This window comes from Nicotiana tabacum, chromosome 1 (genome assembly GCF_000715075.1).
Source record: "Nicotiana tabacum cultivar K326 chromosome 1, ASM71507v2, whole genome shotgun sequence".
Taxonomy (NCBI): Eukaryota; Viridiplantae; Streptophyta; class Magnoliopsida; order Solanales; family Solanaceae; genus Nicotiana; species Nicotiana tabacum.
Genome location: NC_134080.1, coordinates 22,813,227 through 22,837,253, shown reverse-complemented (window position 1 = coordinate 22,837,253; position 24,027 = coordinate 22,813,227). Strand labels below are relative to the sequence as shown.

The 24,027-nt window shown below is 36.6% G+C and overlaps 2 protein-coding genes across 11 annotated transcripts; both read left to right on the top strand.

The window, feature by feature from the left end:
• Positions 1-11,296: 11,296 nt before the first annotated feature.
• On the top strand, positions 11,297-12,654 carry LOC107776901 (metalloendoproteinase 1-MMP-like). Its single transcript, XM_016596852.2, has one exon. The coding sequence runs from the start codon at positions 11,496-11,498 to the stop codon at positions 12,564-12,566; it is 1,071 nt and encodes a 356-aa protein (XP_016452338.1). The 5' UTR covers positions 11,297-11,495; the 3' UTR covers positions 12,567-12,654.
• A 1,177-nt stretch (positions 12,655-13,831) lies between these two features.
• LOC107776900 (protein NONRESPONDING TO OXYLIPINS 2, mitochondrial) lies at positions 13,832-23,972 on the top strand. 10 transcript variants are annotated; one of them, XR_012705997.1, is made up of 5 exons: positions 13,835-14,291; positions 14,367-14,558; positions 21,957-22,023; positions 23,370-23,412; positions 23,728-23,972. XR_012705997.1 is itself a non-coding variant. In XM_075246508.1 (4 exons), exons 1-3 carry the CDS (start codon positions 14,128-14,130, stop codon positions 23,387-23,389), a joined length of 303 nt encoding a protein of 100 aa, XP_075102609.1. In that variant the 5' UTR covers positions 13,832-14,127; the 3' UTR covers positions 23,390-23,412; positions 23,728-23,972. The 10 variants fall into 10 exon arrangements, 5 of the variants coding, with proteins under 5 accessions (XP_075102609.1, XP_075102504.1, XP_075102524.1 ...); XR_012706042.1 differs by having other exon boundaries at positions 13,836-14,291; positions 14,367-14,485; XM_075246508.1 differs by lacking the exon at positions 21,957-22,023 and having other exon boundaries at positions 13,832-14,291; positions 14,367-14,485.
• The last annotated feature ends 55 nt before the right edge of the window (positions 23,973-24,027 follow it).

Below are 24,027 nucleotides of genomic sequence, written 5' to 3'. Positions count from 1 at the left end.
ATTTTTAAGTTACTGGGTTATAAATTAATAATTTGCATATATTCAATGAATTTTTTAAGACATATTCAATGTTTAAATAAAAGCTATTGGATTCGGCCGAACCCGTATCCCACGCTCTATCTCCGCCCAGGGAATACTCTTATTCTGACTTATCTTGACCACTCAAAGGTGAGGAAGCAGGTCCCATGGCGAGGTTAATTAATTACTGCGCTTATTAATTTCACATGGACCTAGTTGAAAGTGAGAAGAGGATTTTAAATCTGATGCCCCTTATAATCCCCTATATGATTTAATTTATATATACATGCACAATGTGATTGTAGAGAATTTTCATGTACTATCAGGTTGTTTGTTTTATTTTTTCTACATTGTCAAATTAAACTTATTATAGACCGTTGTTACACGTCGTTGCGGATTACTTTAACTCGATGTTTCTATAAACTTTACAATATAAAAATTAAATTCATCACCCAAAACTAGCCAAATTATACATGAAATTTGATTTCCCCTTAAAATCCACTAAATAGAAGTCATTACATAGTTTCAAGGGAAATTAGTAACCTGGCTAGAGTTACCAAAACTAGCCAAATTATTACACATGCTAGCTGAGATGTTCTTAACAAAAGTAGCTCCTAAAATATCTGCTAGCACTGTTTCTAAAGGTTTATTGATGTTATACTAATGAGAAATTGCATATCGGGTTTATTGCTAGTAGCAACTTAATTTGGATGGTAGCTCTCTGGGGCTATTAATTATTATAAGAAACTACTTCAATGGTTTAGGTTGTAGCTATAGTAAGTACTATGTAATTATGTGATCATAATTCATACATAAATGCATAAATTTCATATTTAGCAAAAGAAGAAACAGGAAGCCTGTTTTTCCTTTGGTACTTGGTACAATTTTATGCAAATAAGATAGTCATTATGCTATAAAAGCAAATAATAATTTCATTTCTGTGTATGGTTGGAAAGTAAAGGAGGAGAAGAAATAATTCGAAGACACCCATCATTCCGTTGAAAGGAAGCCGTGGAGCAACGTCAAATTGTCTATGTGTGACATATATGCCATGGAGTAGAGCCGTGCAATCGGCCACCCTGTTTACATTAGGGTGGGATGCTTACATCATACTCCTTGGAGTGCGGTCCATCTCGGAATCTTGCCTGAGTACAGGAAGCTGAGCTACCCTTTTTACACCCATCCTTCTGTTGTAGCTCATCCCATGTTTTTTTTATTCTTATGCCTCATTTCATTTTATTCCAAATAAGTTCTCTCAATTTTACATTTTATGATTATTCATTTTTCTTCCTCTTTAACCAATCATATAGCTTAAAATAATTACGTCAATAAGCACAAATGCCAAATGAACCTTAAAAAGTAAGAACATTTCTTCCAAGGTTTTGGACCACTATATATGAACCATGCAATCTGGACTATTAAATAAGTGTAACCAACAAAGGATGAATTGTGGACCAATTTGTACAAATTCATAATTTGCTTCCATCTGTCTTGACTGAGGGAGTTATTCTTATACGTATTTAAGTTTTTCCCAGATCTATAACATATATACTCAGCTCAACGTTCTTGGTAGGTAGAAAAATAATCGACCATTTATCTTGTGACAAATAGAAAATGAAATTTAAAAAAGAGATGCGAACATAAAGAAATAACCAATCAAATTTTGTGCACATAAAACGGGCCTGCTGAACTAACTAGGTGGGCCCCATAGTTTTAAGTCCAAGTTTGACTATATTGTAGGTACATTTGCATCTATACCCGCTTTTTGTGTCACGGTTTAACTTGTGCTCGCTTTGCAAAAAAAAAGTACAAGCGTACCCGCTTTTTCGCATTACTTCAGCATACGGGGCTGAAGTAGCAAAGGCAATCACACAAAACTTCAGCATTCTAGTAGTCGGGCCTGAAGTTCAGCTTTAGAGCTGAAGTTTTGTTTTGTAACTGGCGAACTTCAGCTTTAGAGCTGAAGTTTTTATTTTGTAACTAGCGAACTTCAACTCTAGAGCTGAAGTTTTTGTTTTTGTAACTGGCGAACTTCAGCTCTAGAGCTGAAGTTTTTGTTGTGTAACTGGCGAACTTCAGCTCTAGAGCTGAAGTTTTTATTTTGGAACTGTCGAACTTCAGCTCTAGAGCTGAAGTTTTTATCGAAGGAAGTTTTTGTTTTGTATCTTGGGACAATCCTGAATATCCCAATCCTTTAATTTGATTTAAAAAAATAAGCTACTTAATTTGACTCACAAGTAGGAGTGACAAGACAGAAGAGAAGGGCAACGAAGGCTGTGTATTTAGCCATATCTAGCTTGTTTTCCTTTTGGATTTCTTGGTGAGGAAACTGACAACAACAATGGTGATATTTATAGCATGGAATATGCTCAACATTGTCTACTTAATTCATTTGTTAACTAATTCAAGCATTCACGTCATTATTATGTACATGAGAGTAAAAAGAATAAGTCTAAGTGATTCCTTCGATTCCCTATAAGATTATGAATTGGACGATGAGAACAAAGAAAGAAAGAAAGAAAGAAGGAGGAGGAGGAGGAGGAGGAGGAGAAAAGGGGCTGAAGTTATTTAAAAAGTGGGTACAAGTTAAAAAAAATTTAAAAAAATAGGTATAGGTTAGATGAGGGTGACCAAATAGGGCGCCCCGTGTAATTTTTACGGTATTGCCAGTTTGAAGCATGATATAACCAATCAATAAATAATATTACCAGAAAATTATTTTAGAGAGAACGAATTATAAAAACTTCAGTATTTGATACATAATGGAATAATAAGACAAAAACACTTGTCATTTTGAAGGCCATTGCAAAGTACGGGTGTCTTAAATCTTGAAGGGTGATTAACATGAATGGCCCCGTAAAGGGCTGATTTTAGCCGAATGTTTCAAAATTGGCTAGTTTTTTTTTACCTGCACTCAGTTATTGTTCTTCATCATTTCTTTACCGAATTAGTATAATTTATACTATATTTACTCTATCTAGCTGGTAAATTATTTATCAAAATCAACCATATTAGCATGATTTTGCTTTTCAGGGATTTCTCTACCGAATTGATAGAGTTTGTGCTATATTTACTTTACCTATATGTTATGTTGGTCTTCGAAGTCTATCCGATCGGTGTAATTTTTTTGTGTTGTTTTAATAAAGTGGTCTTCGAATTCGCAACTTCAATTTCGACCAAACCACCCCAAATTTGCTCCAAATGATCCCAAATTTAAAAATAAAGTTTCCAAATACCAACATAAATAATTCTCAATCACCAATTTAGTCAAATAATATTAAATAAAAAAGACTCACTTTATTTTCTTCAACACAATACCATGATGGAGTTTTAAGCTTTTACAATAAATTACTAAATTGGCATTTGAACTAGAAATTTAAACATTAATTATCAACATTCAAATGATTTTAACAATAATAGATCATTAACCTTCTATTTTTTACCACCAAACAAGAATTTCAAACTTTATATATTGAAGAACTATGACGTTCAAGTAAAATATGGGACATTTCGCTAATACCGTAAAAAAACGGGGACATTCCGCTAGGGCTGGGCATAATTTGGTAAATACCGAATCCGAAAATTTTGGTATTTGGTATACAGTATTTTGGTATTTGATATGGTATTTGGTTTAAGTTTTTAAAAAAATCGATATTAGGTATGGTATTTGGTATTTTAAAATAAAATACCGAAATACCGATATCATACCGAAATATATATTATATTACACAAAACACATATTATCAATTATAACATAAATATAAAAAATATAAAATTTTACTTTCCTTTATTCTCAAAGTTCATCAATTAACTCTAAACAAGTAACAAGACATTTCTAATGATCAAATATTCTTTAATGTACAATTTTCTCTATTTGGGTCGATATTTGCTAGTTTTTGACAAAATTTTTGTCAACAAATATTTTTAGTTTTGTAATTTTGAGTACTTTAATTAAGAATATTAGAGTGTATGGCTCTATGCACTAGTTAGTATTCAAACCGAATAAACCGAAGTTATCAAACCGAATAAACCGAAACCGGAAGGAGAAAAACCGAACCATACCGAATTTAATTAGATACGATATTGGTATAGGATTGTAAAAAACCGAATACCGAAAATACCAAACCGAAATATCTAAATACCGTACCGTACCGACCGACGAACACCCCTACATTCCGCCAAGACCAATCCCATATAATTTTTTTGAATCTTGAAGGCCTCGTACAACATCAAGCCTAATCCAGTCTATACAGACAGAACAGCTTGGACTATTACCACAAGCCCATATCTTAAACACATGTATGGGTCACTAGTCCAATCGGAAATCCAAACCCTTCTCAACTACAAAGGAAATAGGAAAATGAAAAATAAAATATTTTTAAACTAAAATTAATGCAGTGAATATATATATATATATATATATATATATATATATATATATATATATATATATATATATATATACTAGCTAAATGTTTTGCTCAAATGAGATAAATTCAAATGGATACTTAATTCGTGTTAATAAGTGTGATATTTGTAAAAGAAGATTTTAAGTTCTATGTCGCGACGATGTAAACAATATTAATACGATCATCAGGTTAATTATAGGGAAAATTTCACATAAGAATAATTGAGCTCCCTACTTTTCAATTTTATAGCCCATATTTCAATTTACAACCAACTAGCCCAAAAATAATAGGTTAATACTCAACATTCAACTCCAATAGGTTCTCGAAATTACTATTTAATTTTTTAAAAAGATTGCTCAAACTTTTAAGTTAACTTTTGAATCAGTAGTTGTGACTCAAATAGTAGTTCAACAAACCAAATCTACTTGGGTAGTGAAAATTAGATTTTTAACAAGCTTAACTATGTGAGTTTAAATTCCAAATTTAATTTTGTGAGAATTTTGGAGTGGGTATTATTTAAACTTGTTAGAAATAGTATAAGGAGGTTGTATATAAAATTTGAAGTCATTTAATGGAGATTTTAGATTGGTTTTGAACAAGAATTGCAACTGAAAATTGTGGAAGAAGTTCGTATACAAACGTTTATATAAAGGTGTATAATAATGTATAAGATGTGTTTATATATTCATATACACTATTATACAAGACTATACAAAAAACTGACTTCGTCTTCTTCCTTGCGTCTTTTCTGAAATTTAACTCAAATCTTGCTCAAATCTACTCCAAGTCACTTCAAGTTTAAATCTTGAACTCCTTTTGATATTTGCAATCAATTGGAACAACACCCAATCCAAACAACTAACAAACTCAAAGAATCATATTTTCGAAAGCAAAGCTTTGAATGACCTTCAATGGTGGACTTCTACTTTTTATTTTTCTTATATTGCAACCAGGTGACACGTGGGGAGAAGAAGAAAATACTCAGCTCCTTGAAGCATATGTAGAAGCTGTGAGAAGAAGAGAGAGTGAACGCAATGGTTGTGAGAATACATATTTAATTCCATAACTTTTAGTGGAATGATTGTAAGAACACATATTTTGAATTTGCGAGTGCTTCAAAATATGTACAATATGAGCTAGGTGGGATAAAACTTAAAAACATGAGCATTTTTTGTTATGGTGTGAAGTCATATGTATTTTCTTGTAATTCTTTCTTAATTATAAGCTATTTGCATGTAAACTTTATAATAAGTATTAACTGGTAACCTACTCAAATTGGTAATGAACATGCTTAAAGGCTAATTACATATAGACTCTCAACTTTAAGAGATTGATAGCCATACCTATCTAGGTAGGTGAACTGATTAATCCACCTAAATGCTCATATAAATATTATAAAATAATGGTACCAAAGTTAACATCCATAAATATTGGAAAGTGCAAATATTCTTTCACCTTTTTTTCACCCCTTTATCCATTTTAAAACTGCAGAGGACTTAATAGTAAATGAACAATCGTATCAAGAAAAAATCATTTAAATAGATCACGACACTTTTTTAGCACAAATGGGGGGGGGGGGGAACCCGTTTAATGTTACGTGCAAAGTTTAGTAAGAATATAAAGAGCTAAGTCTTCTTGCCGGCTGGATATAATTCCACATTGTGATTATCTTTCTTTAATTCAACCAAGAAAAGTTAAATAAAGGAATTCTATTGTCCTTGTTTAGTTTGTTTTAATTTCTTTTTGAAGCAGGGTTGGTTCCATTAATATTGAAGAAATTAAAGGAAAGATAAAAGAAGGAATTAACTTTGGTAAAATTGGAAGCATGCACTTAAATAACGCTACAAGATAAAATTTAGACCAATAAATTACACCGGCAATCCAACATTTCTATCTACTTAATGTTAATGAAAGACAACTTTTGTTATTTCAGTATCTTTTTGCAGGATTTGCACATATCGCTAGTTAATTTACAACTATTCACGGCTACACAACAATATATTGAAGGAAGATTATGATACTGAGTTCCCCAAGTTAAAGGATCCGTGATATAGGACGGAATCTTGACCATCAAGGACCGTGATATGATAAATAAGATCCTTCCAATTTAATCGGAGGTCTCAATTCGAGTTTCGAGAATGAAAAAAAAAATCCTCTTTAAGGCCCCACACGGCACGAATTAGTCGAGACCTCACAATAAGTATCGGACATCAGAAGAAAACCAAAAAAAAAAGTGTAAGGAATTGTCCCTTGTATATTAAAGTAATTTTTACCTCCTATAGCAAATGTTGATACCTTATTTATTTTAAATAAATATCATTTAAAAAAAATATATTCCATAATTACCTTTTGATTTTTATTGTCAAATATCTATTTATGGTCACATCCTACTCTTAAGCCATAAAATACGCATTGTATTATTTTTCTCTCTCATTCTTTCAGATTTTTCTCCACCATCTCTCTCTCAACTCCAGTCTTTCTCCATGAATACAACCACAATTCTCTCAAACACAATTCTTCCCAATACAGACCGAAACAGAAATGAGAGAGAAAAATTAAAGAAAGCATTGTAATGCCATAAAATTGTTTACTGCTCGGATCGAAACGTGAGGGTTCTAGGGTTCTGCGTCTTCCTCGTCTCTTCAGATTATATTATCAATCCGGAATTTAGAAACAAAACTCTATATAAATCTCCATCTTCCTTTTCTCTTCATCGTTCTAGGGTTCTGCCCAATTTGGGGTTTTCCGTCTCAATCCACAAGCGCCATTCATATTCAGTTGTAAAGAATAGGTTTTTTGAAGCGCGCGTGAGGGTATTATGGTAACAGGAACAGTGGCGTTTCGAGTCAAAATCGCGACCCTCTCGCAGGAAATTAGGGTTTGTTCTTGAACAAAGACAACGGAGTTTGGGGCTGAGCAACTTGAATTTTCTGTTAATATATTTCAATGTATCTCGTTGTATTTTCATGTATTTCATTGTATTCATTGTCTTTTTTTTCATTGTATTTCAATGTCTCTCACTGTATTCAATGTATTTCATTGTATTCACTGTATCCTTGTATTCCATGAATATATTCATATATTTTAATTAATATAATTTATGTATTCAGATGTATATATGTATTCAAATTGCTCTGTTTTTGTGTATTTATCGGCTGAGAAAAATATTCAGCATATTTTCTCTGAAGATTGCTATGTTTTTGGGGTGTTTTTCGGTTGAGAATCTTTTTTATAACTGATAATACAAATTTTGTGTGCTATAATTGAGTTTGTTGAGTTATATTAGGAGTCTATTATGTTAATTGATTCACTTTCCGTTTAAAAACAACTGTAGTCCCCTGTTTCACGCCATGAATACAGTCGAATACAAAAATCTGTCTTAGCTGTAATCTCCTGTTTCACGCCTAGAAATGCTACTGTATTCATGAATACAGTGACTTAAATACATCGAATACACTCTAAAAAAATCTGAAAATACAGGTATAAGAAATAATATAGTAAATGACAGTTACAACTAGCTAATAACCACTAAAACATAGTGGTTTCTGAATATTAAATGCCTATTAAAAATACGGAATGTTCTCTTTTGGATTCTCAAAAGGAAATTAACATCGAGAGTTTGGAAAATCCAAGGTTATTATTCATACTTCTTTCTGGCAAAGCTTAATGTTGTAAGATGAGATCGAATTACAAGGAGCCAATTTTTCTATGGTAGCAAAATTAAAGCCGCCCAATGACTAATATTGTATTGACGAATGAAAATAATTAAGTGTAATAAATTTAAAACTATATTTATATGTAGAAAAGGGAAGGAAAACCAACGACCACTAGAGTTAAATAGACTAATATTGCAATGTGTGTAAACACTTTCGTCATTCCAATAATATAGTACTAGCTTTCAGTTGTACGTTGAAAACGATGTTGGAGAAGACTTTAGACCTATAACGTCTATTACCCTTCAAAACTAATCATTTTCAGTAGCATTATTATACTTAATGGTTTTGCTTTAAGGAGGAAGGGAAGGATAATAAGAATGGAAGGAAATAAAAATTATTTTTTTTGTTGAATTTTGTAATTGTGTTTTCTTAAGTGTCACCTAATGATATTGTCCAATATATAAAATATCCCTTGCATTATATTCTCAACCTTTGGACTATAAAATATATTAACTATAAAGTATATTATCTATTACATTTTGTTGGTAAATAATACACTTCTATATATTATTTTGACAAAACTCAATGTTATGCTGATATATTCCACAAATATATAGATTAATAGGTAGATTTTTGATAGAATAATTAGTCATTGCTATTACACTTTTTTATCTAGGAGTCCAAGTAAGACCTGGTAAAGGTCAATGGAAACCACAACGTACAATAAGTTCCAACAGGAATTTAAGGAGAGAATATATGTATTTGCTTATGCACTTTGAACGTTTTAGTTAATTTTATTAATTTTATTACATCTCTTAAATTTGGAAACCTTGTGGATATTTGTAATGCAATAACTATAAAGAGTTTTTAAGTTGAAAAGATATTATTTTGAATAATACCACATATGAAGATGGTACATTTGAATAATCAAACTCATGTTTCATTCTTTTCTTTTCTTTTTCTCCCCTTGATTTTGTCATATTAGATTAGAAGCAGCCTAGAGCAGGTAATTAAACATATGGTTGATGTCCTAATTCTGCTTTACAATTTCTATTTATCTTGCTTGTTATACAAGTCAGAAAAACAAAGTGTTAAGAGAATGACATCTCTAAGATTATGTCAAAATCATCTAGCTAATTTGGTCAACAAATGAATGGAAATCTTCAACTAATACTTAGAATATTCATTCAAACTAGTATTTAGGTTAGAATTTTGTATATTATTGATTTTGTAGGTGGCTGGCTTCGTTCGTTAATCCAACTTCATTTAGAACTTGTATAGTTTAGGAAGCAAAGAAACTACTAACAAAAAGAAAAAAGAAAAACTCTCGTATTTCTTCGAGATTATTATAAATTACTTCTCAACTTCTATTTCTGAATACACAACTCGTGCATCGTTTATCTTCTAGTACAACAACAATAACAGATCCAGTATAATCTCACAAAAGTGAAGTTTGGGGTGGGTAGTACGTACGCAGACCTTACCTCTTTCTCTAAGAAGACATAAAGACTATTTCCGAAAGTGTTTCGGCTTAGGAAAGATACTTTATCTTCTGGTACTCATCTTATCATCATTTCAAAATTGTAATAGAAATTAACTGCTATACACATACAAATCATCTAAAAGTTACACGTAATTATCTGTAATAAGCAGCGTCATGTACATACATTAAATTCATTTCATATTATCCTCTAATATATGAATTTCCTTTCCGATCAGAGGTGGCTAAACCCCAAGGCAGGTGAGGCAAGGGCTTTAGGCCCCACAAATTTGAAGGCCCCACTTTTTAGTATTTTTAGGTTTATGTATTTATTTTCCTTTTAGAAAATTTAAGTATTTAATGTGAACCGCTATAATTTTACTGTGAAAAAGGAAAAAAAAAGTTTACTTTTATGTTATTGCATATTGGGGATATGAATTGTTACCTTTTACCATTCTTGCCCTTTTGGGATTGACTTCTTTTTTCATTTTTTTTTTCATATTTATTCACAAATACAAAGTTGAAACCTTCTTGCTTTCTTCTTTTCTAGGTTAACTTCTTAAAAGCATTATGATAATTCTTACTGTTTCCTGTCAAAAAGAACTACAAGACTCTTTTGATCCTTCTTCGTGGGATAAAATACAAAGTTGGTAAGGACGAAATTTTTTTCAATGATAAATTTTTTCTTTCTTTCCAAGCATTTTTTTTACATATTGTACTTGGGACCGATTTTCTACAAGAATGATTTTATAGGTTTTCAAGCACAAAAGTATTAAAAAGTTATTTAAGATCAACTTATCAATTGAATTAGGTTTTATTGTTCTAACCTTTGGCTATTTTTTTAATTTAAAATCTGTCATTTTTTATATTTTTACTTTATAGATATACTGTAATTTTTTACTCCATTATTTACTAGGGTTTAAATATGTCTACTAGAAAATATGAATTCAGTTGTGCAAAATTTCAAAAAAAAAAAGAAAAATTGAAACTTTAATTTAACTTTATGAATTCGCTAGAAAATAGAATTTAAATAACTAGAAAGAAAAGAGAACTAAATAACTTCAGCTCTAGAGCTAAAGTTCGACAGTTACAAAACAAAAACTTCAGCTCTAGAGCTGAAGTTATTTAGTTCTCTTTTCTTTCTAGTTGATCAACCGTGAGACACCAAAAACAATAGTGATTACCTCAGATTTCAGCTCTAGAGCTAAAGTTTCCCAATTACAATACAAAAATTTCAGCTCTAGAGCTGAAGTTTCCTAGTTACAACACAAAAACTTCAGCTCTAGAGCTGAAGTTCGACAGTTACAAAACAAAAACTTCAGACCCGGCTACTAGAATGCTGAAGTTTTGCGTGATTCCTTTGCTACTTCAGCCCCGTATGTTGAAGTTATGCGAAAAAGCCGATAAACTTGCAATTTTTTTTGCAAAGCGGGCACAAGTTAAAACGTGACACAAAAAACGGGTATAGATGCAAATGCCCTTTTTTTTAAAGGAACTTAAGACCCTCATTACAGTTTGGCTTTAGGCCCCGAACTGTGTTGAGCCGCCTCTGTTTCCGATCTATGTATTTAATTTGTTTTTGTTTTCTTAAAAAAAACTTAATTAAATAATAGGATTACCAAATACAGTGGTTCAACCACCAGCTGCAGTCAGAATCTCAATAGAAAAGGCGAACACGAAAGAATCTTCATAGCTTTCTTTCAAACTATTTTCTTGTACATCGATCTTATCTCTATTAACCAACAAAACTTCTTTCTTTTGTTGTTCTCGTATAACACTACAACAAATACTACTATAAAAACATACAACCCATTAAACAATTATACTATAGTAGTAATATTTTTCATGTTATATATAAATGATTTAACATATCCTTACTTCTAATAAATCCCTCTCAATCTCTTTGTAAATCCAACAGAAAAAACTAACTCCATGTCTCTGTTTGCAAGTTATTATTACACTTTTGCTCTATTCATTCTCCTCCTTTCCCTTCCTTCTTTTCCCGCCAGAATCCTAAAACACGATCCTTTAACTGAATTAACCGCCGATATTCAAAACAACACGTGGCACGCTTTCGTTAAATTCCTCGATGCCGGAAAAGGAAGTGAACTCACCGGCATGTCGGAGCTGAAAAAATACTTCCAACGGTTTGGCTATTTGTCTAATATTCCCGATCAAAATTTCACCGATTTTTTCGACGAAGATTTAGAGTCTGCAGTACTCAATTACCAACAAAACCTCGGATTAACAGTCACCGGAAAATTAGACGACGAAACGATGAATGAAATTATGTTACCTCGTTGCGGGATGAGTGATTTAGCTCATGAACATGATCACGGCTCTTTACATACAACGAGAAATTACGCGTATTTTTACGGGAGACCTAGGTGGATGAAGTCATCGCCGATGATTTTATCGTACGCTTTCTCTGAAAATTACATGATTGATTATATAGATATATCGGAGATTAAATCGGCTTTTAAAAGAGCGTTTTCGCGGTGGTCGTCAGCGATTCCGGTAAATTTCACGGAGGCGGAGGATTACTACACGGCGGATATTAAAATCGGGTTTTTCAGAGGCGATCACGGCGACGGAGAGCCGTTTGATGGAGTATTGGGAGTGTTAGCTCACGCTTTTTCGCCGGAAAATGGGAGGTTTCATTTAGACGCAGCAGAAACGTGGGCCGTTGATTTTGATGAAGAGAGGTCGAGAGTTGCCGTTGATTTGGAATCAGTGGCGACCCATGAGATTGGGCATGTACTTGGGCTGGCTCATTCTTCGGTTAAAGATGCTGTTATGTACCCAAGTTTAAGCCCAAGAACAAAGAAGAGGGATTTAAAGCTTGATGACGTGGAAGGGGTCCAAGCTTTATATGGGTCAAACCCGAATTTCAAGTACACGTCATCGTTGGAACATGACACGTCATCATCAAATTGGAGAACGTCATCAAAGTGGACCACTTTTTTGAGCTTGGTGGCTTTGATCTTTTCTTTATGTTTATGATTGCTTATGTTTAGTTTATTTTTATTTTTTTTGGATGTTGTAAAGATATTTTACACAGAAAAAGGAAGTAAAGAACATTCTTTAAAGATGGGATAGAGTTCATATTCTTTGTGAATTATTCTTGTTGACTTGTGTTGAAATAGAGAAGGAAGATAAAAGAGTCAAAGAAGAATTAAAAGATGGGTTACTTTGTGACCTCAGTGGGAAGTTTTGGTTTTCTTTTTTCAACTTTACTTTCTTGTGGAGTGAAACTTTGAAACCTAATGGAAGTTTTCTGTATTTAGTGGGAAATTAGAGGGGAACATGACAGTTTTAATGGTAATTTCAAGATTAGGTTAGTTGGAAAGCAGGAAAAAATATCTAATTTCAAAATGAGCGTGAGGCTATGAACTTCCAATATTAATGGAGTACTAGTTGCTTAGTTGTTTAGGGAGATAAGATGGTTTCTACTCAATATAACAAAAAACTATGGTAGGAGATGTATTATGAATGAATTTACTATCTTGAAATTCACAAATTATAATATAGATTCTTACTACTTTCATATTCCATTTTATGTCACACTATTACTATTGAAAGAGACATATTTTTCAAACATTTAAGAAAATATTTAATTGTACAAATTTGTGATCTATGGTGTTTCTTGTGTAATTTCTAGAATGTGATTCTTATTTAAAAGATATATTATAGTGTGATATATGGTGTTTCTTATGTAGTTCTAGAAATTTTTAGTTTTTATTTTAAAAAAGTTAAGGCATCAATGTCTAAATTTACCAACAAATAGATAATTTGACTCTCATATTCTAACTATACGAATGTCGATTAAGTTGATTCCACCGTTCCTTGATTAATACTAAACCGAATAAAATATATTCGACTTTTTAGCCAGCTTGGTTTAGATGTTCGGTTTAATTCGATTAATTGATTTGGTTTGAACACCCTTAAATCATTACGTTCATTTCACTTTGTTTGTTGTAGTTTGACATGACACAAAGTTTAATAAAGAAATAAAAGCTTTTAAAATTTGTGGTATTAAATATTTTATAATATTTGTGTGGGTATAAAAATTTGAAACTTATGACACTAAAAATGTGATAACATTTGTGTGATTATAAAAACTTTTCATTATTATTCTTTTTTGGAACAAACTAATAAAGAAATACCAAATAAAGCAGAGCTGAAGGAGTACTTCTAATTGTTGGACGTTGATTCTTCTTAATGTTCATTTCCAACCTTCTCTTCTTGAAGACATCTAAAAAGTTTTGCTTTTGATTTCCCTGTACTTTTGGATTTATTCAGTCGAATGAATTTTTTTTTGCTTTCTTCAACCTAGTGTATAATTTACAAGAAATTTCTGCAATAAAGAAAGGACTGAAGTTTAACTTCTAAAAACATGTGTGCCTTTGACCCGAATAGGTTGGGCTACAAAACAGCGGGTCCGATCCGACTAATTTGACTAGGAGCTAAAACCCTAAACCCTAATAACCTTGTCTCCGGGATCTTACCCAAAACTCTCCTCTTTGCTTGGCTCCTACTAATTTCTACAGTTCTACATTCTACAATGGCTTCAAGGTGTAGCAGAATTATTAATAGAGCTTCAATTTCTTCTATCAGATCCGCCATTAAACCCAATTCCCAATCAGCTTCTTCTTCACAGTCGTTTCCCAGTTTCTCTGCCTCAACCAGATCTAAATCGTCCCCTCTCCGTCGTTTCTCTTTTTCAAGGTATTTTTCGTTTGCCCCAACATATATTGTTTGTTAATTCGTTTGTTATATCTATATTATTATTCGCTTATGCAGGATTCCGTCGGAACTGGGAGGGTTGCAGTCAATGTTGCCGCTACACAACGCAGTTGCTACGGCGAGGATGACGTCATGCCTGAGCTCAACATCGAGGAGTTCCAGAGCTCTTTCACAGGGTACTCTCTGCTGCACCTCTCCAGACCTCTAGCATGTTCCATTTATTACTCCCCCAAAATAAAATAAATTCAAGTATGTGCTTGTTCTTACTATTTGTTGTACATGTTTGTTAATTTTTCATTTTTTATTTTATTCTGCTACCTATTTCATCTTGTAGATGTTACAATAGGAGATTTGAATTGAGTTCTTTGCAGGGAGAAGGGGGAACTTCTTAAATGTTTAAATCACTAGTAACTGATGCTAGCAAAGGGAATTTTAATACGGGAGTCATTTCTAGAATTAATAATTACTAAATCAATTACAACATCTTGCAATTTAAAATGGACTTCTTTCCGGGTAGAAGGGGGATTTCTTAAATATTTAAATCACTAAAAACTGCTAATAACAAATGGAAATTCAATATCTGAGACATTTCGCAGAATTTAACAGTTACTAAAACAACTAGTGTACAACATTTTTTACAAACAACTACAACATCTACCAATCAAAACCACTTTCCTTATTAATACTATATCCAAATGATTGAAAAGAGTTGCATAGTTATAGGCTACCGAAGAATGGTACACCAATATGATTATTACTTTGAATGTGCAAAGCCATATGACATCACTTACTTACACCAATCAGAATTCGAGTTAGTGTTGATCAGTCTTAATTGGCTCAATGACTGTCTAATATTCCTTTTACTGGAAACATGTAGAGTGATCTTATGATGTTTGTGAAATTGTTTAATATTTTTGCCTATTCTGGTGCTATTTTCCTACGTCTTGTGAAAGCTAGGTAAACCAACTATTAAGGTTTTAACCCATTAGCAATCAACCCAAACAGATATAAACAATAACTATAGTTAAACAGATGAAAAATGCGGAAGAGTTATAACAAATTCAAATAATCCAATACATGTCTACCCACGAATTTGGTGTCACAAATTCACGAACATCTACGAATTTCTACATACTGGTCTGGAAAGAAAAGTACAACTGTTTTCGGAATGCAAAGAGATAGCAGAAAGCTAAAACAGGGAAGAGGGACTTTAGGCTCTGCGGACGCCAGCAGATCTACCTTGGTCTCCCTGGACTGAAGGCAGCTACCTCAGCTACTCACCGAGTCCGGTACAAAAATCTGCACAAAAGAGTGCAGAGTGTAGCATCAGTACAACCGACCCCATGTACTGGTAAGTGTCGAGCCTTCATATATGAGATAACTCTGCTGGTAGAATGACCAAGACCACACCAAACGAGGCAACCTCGACAATGCTAAGGTCACGGTCTTGGCGTGACAGTCCAATACAGCATGATAAGGGAATAACCAGTCCCTCCCCAAAATGACATCTAAGTCTGCCATATTGAGAAGTAGGAGATCTACATGGGTCTCAAGACCCCCAATAATAACCACACAAATGATAGACTTGATCTACAATAATAGAATCATCCACCGGTGTAGACACATATACATGAGCACTCAAAGAGTCACGAGGCACAACCAGATAAGGGGCAAAATAAGATGACACATAGGAATATGTAGACCCCGGATCAAATAGAACTGAAGCATCTCTACTGCAAACTGAAACCGTACTTGTGATAACTGCATCGGAGGCCTCGGCCTCAGGTCTGGCTGGAATAGCATAACATTGGGGCTGGGCCCCACCACTCTGAACTACATCCCGAGGACGACCTCCTACTGGCTGGCCTCCACCTCTGGCTGTTTGACCTCCACCTCTGGCTGCCTGACCTCCACCTCTAACGGCCTGACCTCCACCTCTAACACCTTGACCCTTATCTCTGGCTGAGCGGGCGGTGGAACACTCGGTAGTTCCCTGATGCTGAGGGCTGCTCGGTGCTCGAGGGCAAAATCTAGCAATATGCCTCGTATCGCCAAAAGTATAACAAGCCCTCAGCTCCTGGGACTACTGACCCTGACGGCCTGAGTAACCACCCTGAAAACTCTGGAGCGGAGGGGCACTGATAGGAGCTGGTGATGCACTGTAAGGTAGCTGATCTGAACACTGCATATGAGATCCACGGCCACCTGGAGCACCATGAGAAGCCTGAAGTGCTGAATGAAACGGCTTGGGAGAATGGCCCCTACCAAAAGAATCCCTGCCTCCAGACGAGGCACCACTGAACCTGCCAGAATGACGAGGCCTCTTGTCAGACCCCTGACCGCTCCCCTGAGCTAGAACCATCTCAACTCTCCTGGCCATATTGGCCGCATCCTGAAAAGAAATCTCGCTCCCTGTCTCCGTAGCCATTTGTAGTCGAATAGGCTGAGCGAGTCCCTCAATGAACCTCCTCACAGTCCCTCAATGAACCTCCTCACCCTCTCTCTCGGTGGGAAGTATAATAAGTGCATGACGGGCTAAGGCAATAAATCTGGTCTCGTACTGAGTGACGGTCATAGAACCCTGCTGGAGATGCTCAAACTGCCTCCGATAGTCCTCCCCTCTGAGTGATAGGAAGAAACTTCTCCAGAAATAACTGAGAGAACTGATCCCAAGTCAAAGACGGTGACCCAGCTGGTCTAGCCAAACAAAAATTTCATTCACCAAATTTTGGCGGAACCTGACAGACGAAAAGCAGCAAAGTCGACCCCATTGGTCTTCACTATCCCCATGTTCCACAGAACCTCATGACAACTGTCCAAATAGTCTTGGGGATTCTCTGAAGATGTGCCGCCATAGGTAGTTGGTATCAGAGCTCTAAGTTGTCTAGGTCTCACAATTCACGAACAAGCTAGGTAGAGTCTGAGGGATCGGTACGGAGACGTCTGTGCTTATCCCCAGAGGCTACAGGATTTAGGAATAACTTCACATCTATTCTTCTCTATCGTGCGATTTGACTTCTCAATGCTAATTGAACTTCTACTCTGTTCTTTCGTAGATGGCGAGAACACGTACTTCTTCATCCGCTGATCAGCAGCCCGAGCCCCCAATGGCAGCTCCTACAAAGGGTAGAGGCCGAGGTAGGGGCAGGGCTCAGCCTGGAGCAGTAGCACCAGCGGCGGAGCCTCAGGTAGAGTTTGAGGAGGAGGCTCCAGCCCAGACCGTTCCAGCAGGGCAAGCTCAGGTCCCAGAGGGGTTCATCGCCACCCTGGTACTCCAGGATGCTCTGGTCCGTCTAGTGGGCCTTATGGAGAGTGTCGCCCAGGCAGGCTTACTTCCTGTAGCACCAGCCGTCTCTCAGGCTGGGGGAGGAGCACATACTCCCGCTACTCGCACTTCGGAGCAGATGGCTCCTCAGTTTCAGCTCCAGCAGCTCAGCCAGTTGGAGTAGTTCAGCTGGATGTGGTAGCTCAGACCGGTTATGAAGCAGCTATGTCTGCTGATGCTTTGTGGAGGTTGGATAGGTTCACCTTGCTCTTCACTACTACTTATGGCGGTACATATTCAGAGGATCCCTAGGACTATTTGGACATCTGTCATGAGGTTCTGCGGAACATGGGGATAGTGGAGACCAATGGGGTCGACTTTGCTTCTTTTCGTCTGTCAGGTTTCGCCAAGACTTGGTGGAGAGATTTTTGTTTGGCTAGACCAGCTGGGTCACCGACTTTGACTTGGGATCAGTTCTCTCAATTATTTGTGGAGAAGTTTCTTCTTATCACTCAGAGGGAGGACTATCGGAGGCAGTTTGAACCAGCTCCTATCAGTGCACTTCCGCTCCAGAGTTTTCAGGGTGGTTACTCAGGCCGTCAGGGTCAGTAGTCCTAGCATCCGAGGGCTTGTTATACTTGTGGCGATACGAGGCATATTGCTAGATTTTGCCATCGAGCACCAAGCAGCCCTTAGCATCAGGATTCCCGTGCCATGGTTCAGGCACTAAGTGTTCCACCGCCCGCTCAGCCAGCTAGAGGTAGGGGTCGAGGTGTTAGAGGTGGAGGTCAGGCCGTTAGAGATGGAGGTCAGGCAGCTAGAGGTGGAGGCCAGCCAGCAGGAGGCCGTCCTCGTGATGTAGTTCAGAGTGGTGGTGTTATGCTATTCCAGTCAAACCTGAGGCCGAGGCCTCCGATGCAGTTATCACAGGTACGGTTTCAGTTTGCAGTAGAGATGCTTCAGTCTATTTGATCCGGGGTCTACATATTCCTATGTGTCATCTTATTTTGCCCCTTATCTGGTTGTGCCTCGTGACTTTTTGAGTTCTCCTATATATGTGTCTACACCGGTGGGTGATTCTATTGTTGTAGATCGAGTCTATCGCTCGTGTGTGGTTATTATTGGGGGTCTTGAGACCAGTGTAAATCTCCTACTTCTCGATATGGTAGACTTCGATGTCATTTTGGGGATGGACTGGTTATCCCCTTATCATGCTGTATTGGACTGTCATGCCAAGACCGTGACCTTAGCATTGCCGGGGGTTGCCTCGTTTGGAGTGGAGAGGGACTCTTGGTCATTCTACCAGCAGGGTTATCTCATATATGAAGGCTCGACACTTACCAGTACATGGGGTCGACCTCCAGCATGGTTCTATGACCGTCACTTAGTACGAGACCAGATTTATTGCCTTGGCCCGTCATGCTCTTATTATACTTCTCATCGAGAGAGAGAGAGAGTGAGGAGGTTCATTGAGGGACTCGCTCAGCCTATTCGACTGCAGATGGCTAAGGAGACAGGGTGCGAGATTTCTTTTCAGGATGCGGTCAATGTGGCCAGGAGAGTTGAGATGGTTCTAGCTCAGGGGAGCGGTCAGGGGTCTGACAAGAGGCCTCGTCATTCTGGCAGGTTCAGTGGTGCCTCGTCTCGAGGCAGGGATTCTTTTGGTAGGAGCTATTTTTCCAGGCCGTTTCATTCAGCGGTGCAGGCTTCTCATGGTGCTCCAGGTGGCCGTGGTTTTCATATGCAGTATTCAGATCAGCTACCTTACAGTGCATCACCAGCTCCTATCAGTGCACTTCCGCTCCAGAGTTTTCAGGGTGGTTACTCAGGCCGTCAGGGTCAGTAGTCCCAGCATCCGAGGGCTTGTTATACTTGTGGCGATACGAGGCATATTGCTAGATTTTGCCATCGAGCACCAAGCAGCCCTTAGCATCAGGATTCCCGTGCCATGGTTCAGGCACTAAGTGTTCCACCGCCCGCTCAGCCAGCTAGAGGTAGGGGTCGAGGTGTTAGAGGTGGAGGTCAGACCGTTAGAGATGGAGGTCAGGCAGCTAGAGGTGGAGGCCAACCAGCAGGAGGCCGTCCTCGTGATGTAGTTCAGAGTGGTGGTGTTATGCTATTCCAGTCAAACCTGAGGCCGAGGCCTCCGATGCAGTTATCACAGGTACGGTTTCAGTTTGCAGTAGAGATGCTTCAGTCTATTTGATCCGGGGTCTACATATTCCTATGTGTCATCTTATTTTGCCCCTTATCTGGTTGTGCCTCGTGACTTTTTGAGTTCTCCTATATATGTGTCTACACCGGTGGGTGATTCTATTGTTGTAGATCGAGTCTATCGCTCGTGTGTGGTTATTATTGGGGGTCTTGAGACCAGTGTAAATCTCCTACTTCTCGATATGGTAGACTTCGATGTCATTTTGGGGATGGACTGGTTATCCCCTTATCATGCTGTATTGGACTGTCATGCCAAGACCGTGACCTTAGCATTGCCGGGGGTTGCCTCGTTTGGAGTGGAGAGGGACTCTTGGTCATTCTACCAGCAGGGTTATCTCATATATGAAGGCTCGACACTTACCAGTACATGGGGTCGGTTGTACTGATGCTACACTTTGCACTCTTTTGTGCAGATTTCGGTACCGGACCGGGTGAGTAGCTGAGGTAGCTGCCTTCAGTCCAGGGAGACCAAGGTAGATCTGCTGGCGTCCGCAGAGCCTAAAGTCCCCCTTCCCTGTTTTAGCTTTCTGCTGTCTCTTTTCATTCCGAGAACAATTGTACTTTTCTTTCCAGACCAGTGTTTGTAGGAATTCGTAGATGTTGGTGAATTTGTGATACCAGATTTGTGGGTAGACATGTATTGGATTATTTGAATTTGTTATAACTCTTCCGCACTTTTCATCTGTTTAACTGTAGTTATTGTTTATATCTGTTTGGGTTGATTGCTAATGGGTTAAAACCTTAATAGTTGGCTTGCCTAGCTTTCACGAGTAGACGCCATCACAACTCCCGAGGGTGGAAAATCCGGGTCGTGACAAATCAGAATTCGAGTTAGTGTTGAACAATCTTAATTGGCTCAATGATTGCCTAATCTTCCTTTTACTGAAAACATGTAGAGTGATCTTATGATGTTTGTGAAATTGTTTAATATTTTTGCCTATTCTGGTGCTATTTTCCTACGTCTCATATTTCAACGTGCCAGTATTATTTTGCTAATTAGCTCTACCTGCATTCTTTGACCAGTAGCTCTACCTACACCTTGCACCAGCTTGGATATGGTGCATCTGTTTCTTGCATTTTGTGTTAACAACTGGACATATTTATGTGGAGAGGGGGCAGAAAAGCTCTTGTGGAGTGACTTCCCTCCTCCCTTTCCCCTTTTCAACAAACTGTATGGGAGAGTGTCTCCTATTGAGAAGATATTGTAGAGTAATATTGTATATCATCCTTGCCTTACTAGCTTCTTCAAGGCTTCTACATAGGATGAGGCAGAAGTACCATATAACTTGTATCACTTTTACAGGTTATTTATAGTGAGTAGTGACTAACAAAAGTAATGGATTCATCCCAATAGTGCTCTACGTTTTCACTTGTACTCTAGAAAAAAGAAAGACATATTTCTTTAACATAATGGAAAACTAACAAATTAAAAGTGAGATCGTGAAACCTATTGTCTCTATACATCTACGAACAGAACATATGGTTGTGCAGTTGAGGTTTTACCTTGTTGAATAACTTAGAACTGGCAACTAGAAAGAATGACATCACAAATTATTGGGCCGGAAATTGGATACCTTTTATTCAGTGCATTTTGAAAATTATGTTACTACATATCTCTTAAAAATATTTTTTTTTGAGTGTAACAGAATAGCTAATAACGTCATTAAACACCTACTTTATTCATACCTTTACTCTAGAAACTTCTGTTAATATTCATGCAAGTAGTAACTGGGTTTATTTTGATTTTCTATAATTCTACAATTTTTTTCTGCTGTCTTTTCTTAAATTCCCCATATTTTTGTTTCCTCGTTTGGGTAGGGTTGTGGTGGTGGACTGGTTGTAAAGGGTATGCAATGGGTTTCTTGGAAAATAGGGGCTTCTCTTGCTGAACCATTAAAGCTCTAAACATTACTGGGTTAGCATGGTTACTCCTATGAAGCAATTGCAGTCTAAGTTGGTCTGGGCTGAAACTTTTCACTCCTAAAATGAACCAAATATAAATCTTCTCATGCTTGTTCTTCTCTATGTTGGCTAATATATTTACCGAAACTCCGTACAAAAAAAGTTTTTGAATCTCTTGAACTCCCTTCCTAGTAACCAAACTGGGCATATATTTTGAGGTGGAAGGTTTTGATCAGCTATCTGACTGGAATATTTGGTTCCTGCAGGCACATGAGTTTCCAAAAGCATGAAAGAAATATACTGGGATATCACAGGACTTTCTATTTTGCTTAAGTGCGTTCCTATCTTAGCACCAAATTTTATCAGCAGTTTTAAGAAAACAATTAATGAGTAGGATGGAAGTGAATTGTGTTTAGGGCCTGCCATTTTTCTTTTCGAAACCTTCACATGCAATTACTGAATGTAAAACATAAACTTAAAAGCTTTCAGAATGAATAACATTTTATTATCTTGTCTTTGATAATGTCATTTGACCTAATTTTAATCGTAGCATTTTGGGTTATCTGACAAACTGTGTTTCTGCAGCTTACCATTTAGAAAAGGTTCATTTGATGGGTAATGCTCCAAGAATATGTTTTTGAGAGCTCCTTACTTTCAAGCGATTCCAAAGTTTAAGATTCACGTGCAAACTGAAAGCTCATAATCATACCTAAATTAATCTGTTAGTCGAATGATTTTCCTATGTTTCAAGCATCTTCCCGGGGCTCTTTAGGGGATCAGAGCGAGGGAGATACTGTATGGGCTAATGTTTCAGTCTTGTGGCGAGAGTGTTTAACATTACTAGGGTCGTTTTAGGCCATTCTTAGGGTAAAAGAATGATGGGTTCAGCAATACATAATGAAGTAAATAATTTTATTCGTAGAGCTGACCCCATTTTGTTTGGGATTGAGGAGTAGTTTTCCTTTCATGCTTTCATCCACTATTTTTCTTTCTGTGGTTTGCACTTCCTTTTGATTTGTTTGAGAAGGTTTGAACTTTCAGGTCATAACAATTCCATATGTCCACATCTTATATACACACTTCTAAGTAAAATGTCAATGAGAATGGTCTCATTGTTCTATAAGAAATCCAAGATACAGGTCTATAATGAATTCAGTCACCATTCTAGTTTTATCTTTGAAAGTCCTGCTATGATTGTTAGACATAGGTGGAGCCTGATCTTTAACAATTTCCATGCATTTTGACTTTCAAATAATGTATCTGCTTATAACATATAGCAAATGATGTAAAATCCCTAGACCCATTAATCTGGTGAGTGAAACTTCGATCTTCTTGGTGGGTTTAGGAAAGTGAGAACACATAGCTGTTTCCTTATCTTGGAACCCCATTGGAACTTACCCTCTGAGAGCCCTTCTTTCTGGAAACTTCAGCAACTTCGTCACTTTCGTGTACCCATCGGACGGCAGCCCTTTCGGGGGTTCAAGACAAAGTATCAGCTAAGAGGCGACAGTTCTTTGACTGTCACCTCCAGGTTTCCGTCAAAAAGAAAAGAAAAAAAAGACCCTCCAAGGGTCTGTTTGTCATAAAATAATTTTCTGACTTCAACTATTTTTATGTTAAGCTATTATGCCCCTATTTGACAAAGCCTATTTTGGTAACCAGAATTTTCGTTTTCCCAGATGATACTGAAGGAACGTGAAATTATTTGCTCTTCAGAAGGAGGTTGTATCTGCTTGAATTTAGCTGCAAGATTTTTGCCTTGGCTTTAACCATATTTTCAGACATATCATCTGTTTAGTGTAGAGAAAGATACATCAGAGTTGAGCCTCCCCTTTTCTTTTTCAAATACCTGAATGCAATTTTATCCTGTATGTAATGCGGTAGGTTTAAGTTTTTCTTTTATTGGCAACTGTATCTGCAGTAAAATGTATTTGATTGATTTAAGGAACCTAAGCTAACCTAGTTTTGATTTTTGTTTTTCTTCTTTGCCTGTTAATATTTCTCCTGATACGAGTCTTTTGTTGTTTGTGGCAATAGAGCTGGGTCTCTCGGTACCAAGGTGACTTTGTTAGCAGATTGTCAAAGAAAGTTGTCAACTCTTTGAATGGGAAGGCAAGATTTTGTCCTAGGAAAGACATTTATGTTTAATGACTGCTCAAACTTTACAAAAGTGGTAATAGTATTTGAATGTATTGAATTTTCAGCTGGTTTTGCTGTTAATTCTGATTTCTGATTTCTTGGAATATTACTATGGAATAATCCTTATTTCCTTCTTTCTTTTTTGGGCCAATTTGTTACACTGAGAATGGAAGAGGATGGAGTTTTATATTTCCATAA

What these genes read in the sequence shown, in the direction of transcription:
- LOC107776900 (XM_075246423.1), top strand. Translation starts at nt 14,128, where the DNA reads ATGGCTTCAAGGTGTAGCAGAATTATTAATAGAGCTTCAATTTCTTCT. An exon ending in CGTCGTTTCTCTTTTTCAAG is followed by an intron (nt 14,292 to 14,366) that starts GTATTTTTCGTT and finishes TCGCTTATGCAG; the next exon opens with GATTCCGTCGGAACTGGGAG.
- LOC107776901 (XM_016596852.2), top strand. Translation starts at nt 11,496, where the DNA reads ATGTCTCTGTTTGCAAGTTATTATTACACTTTTGCTCTATTCATTCTC.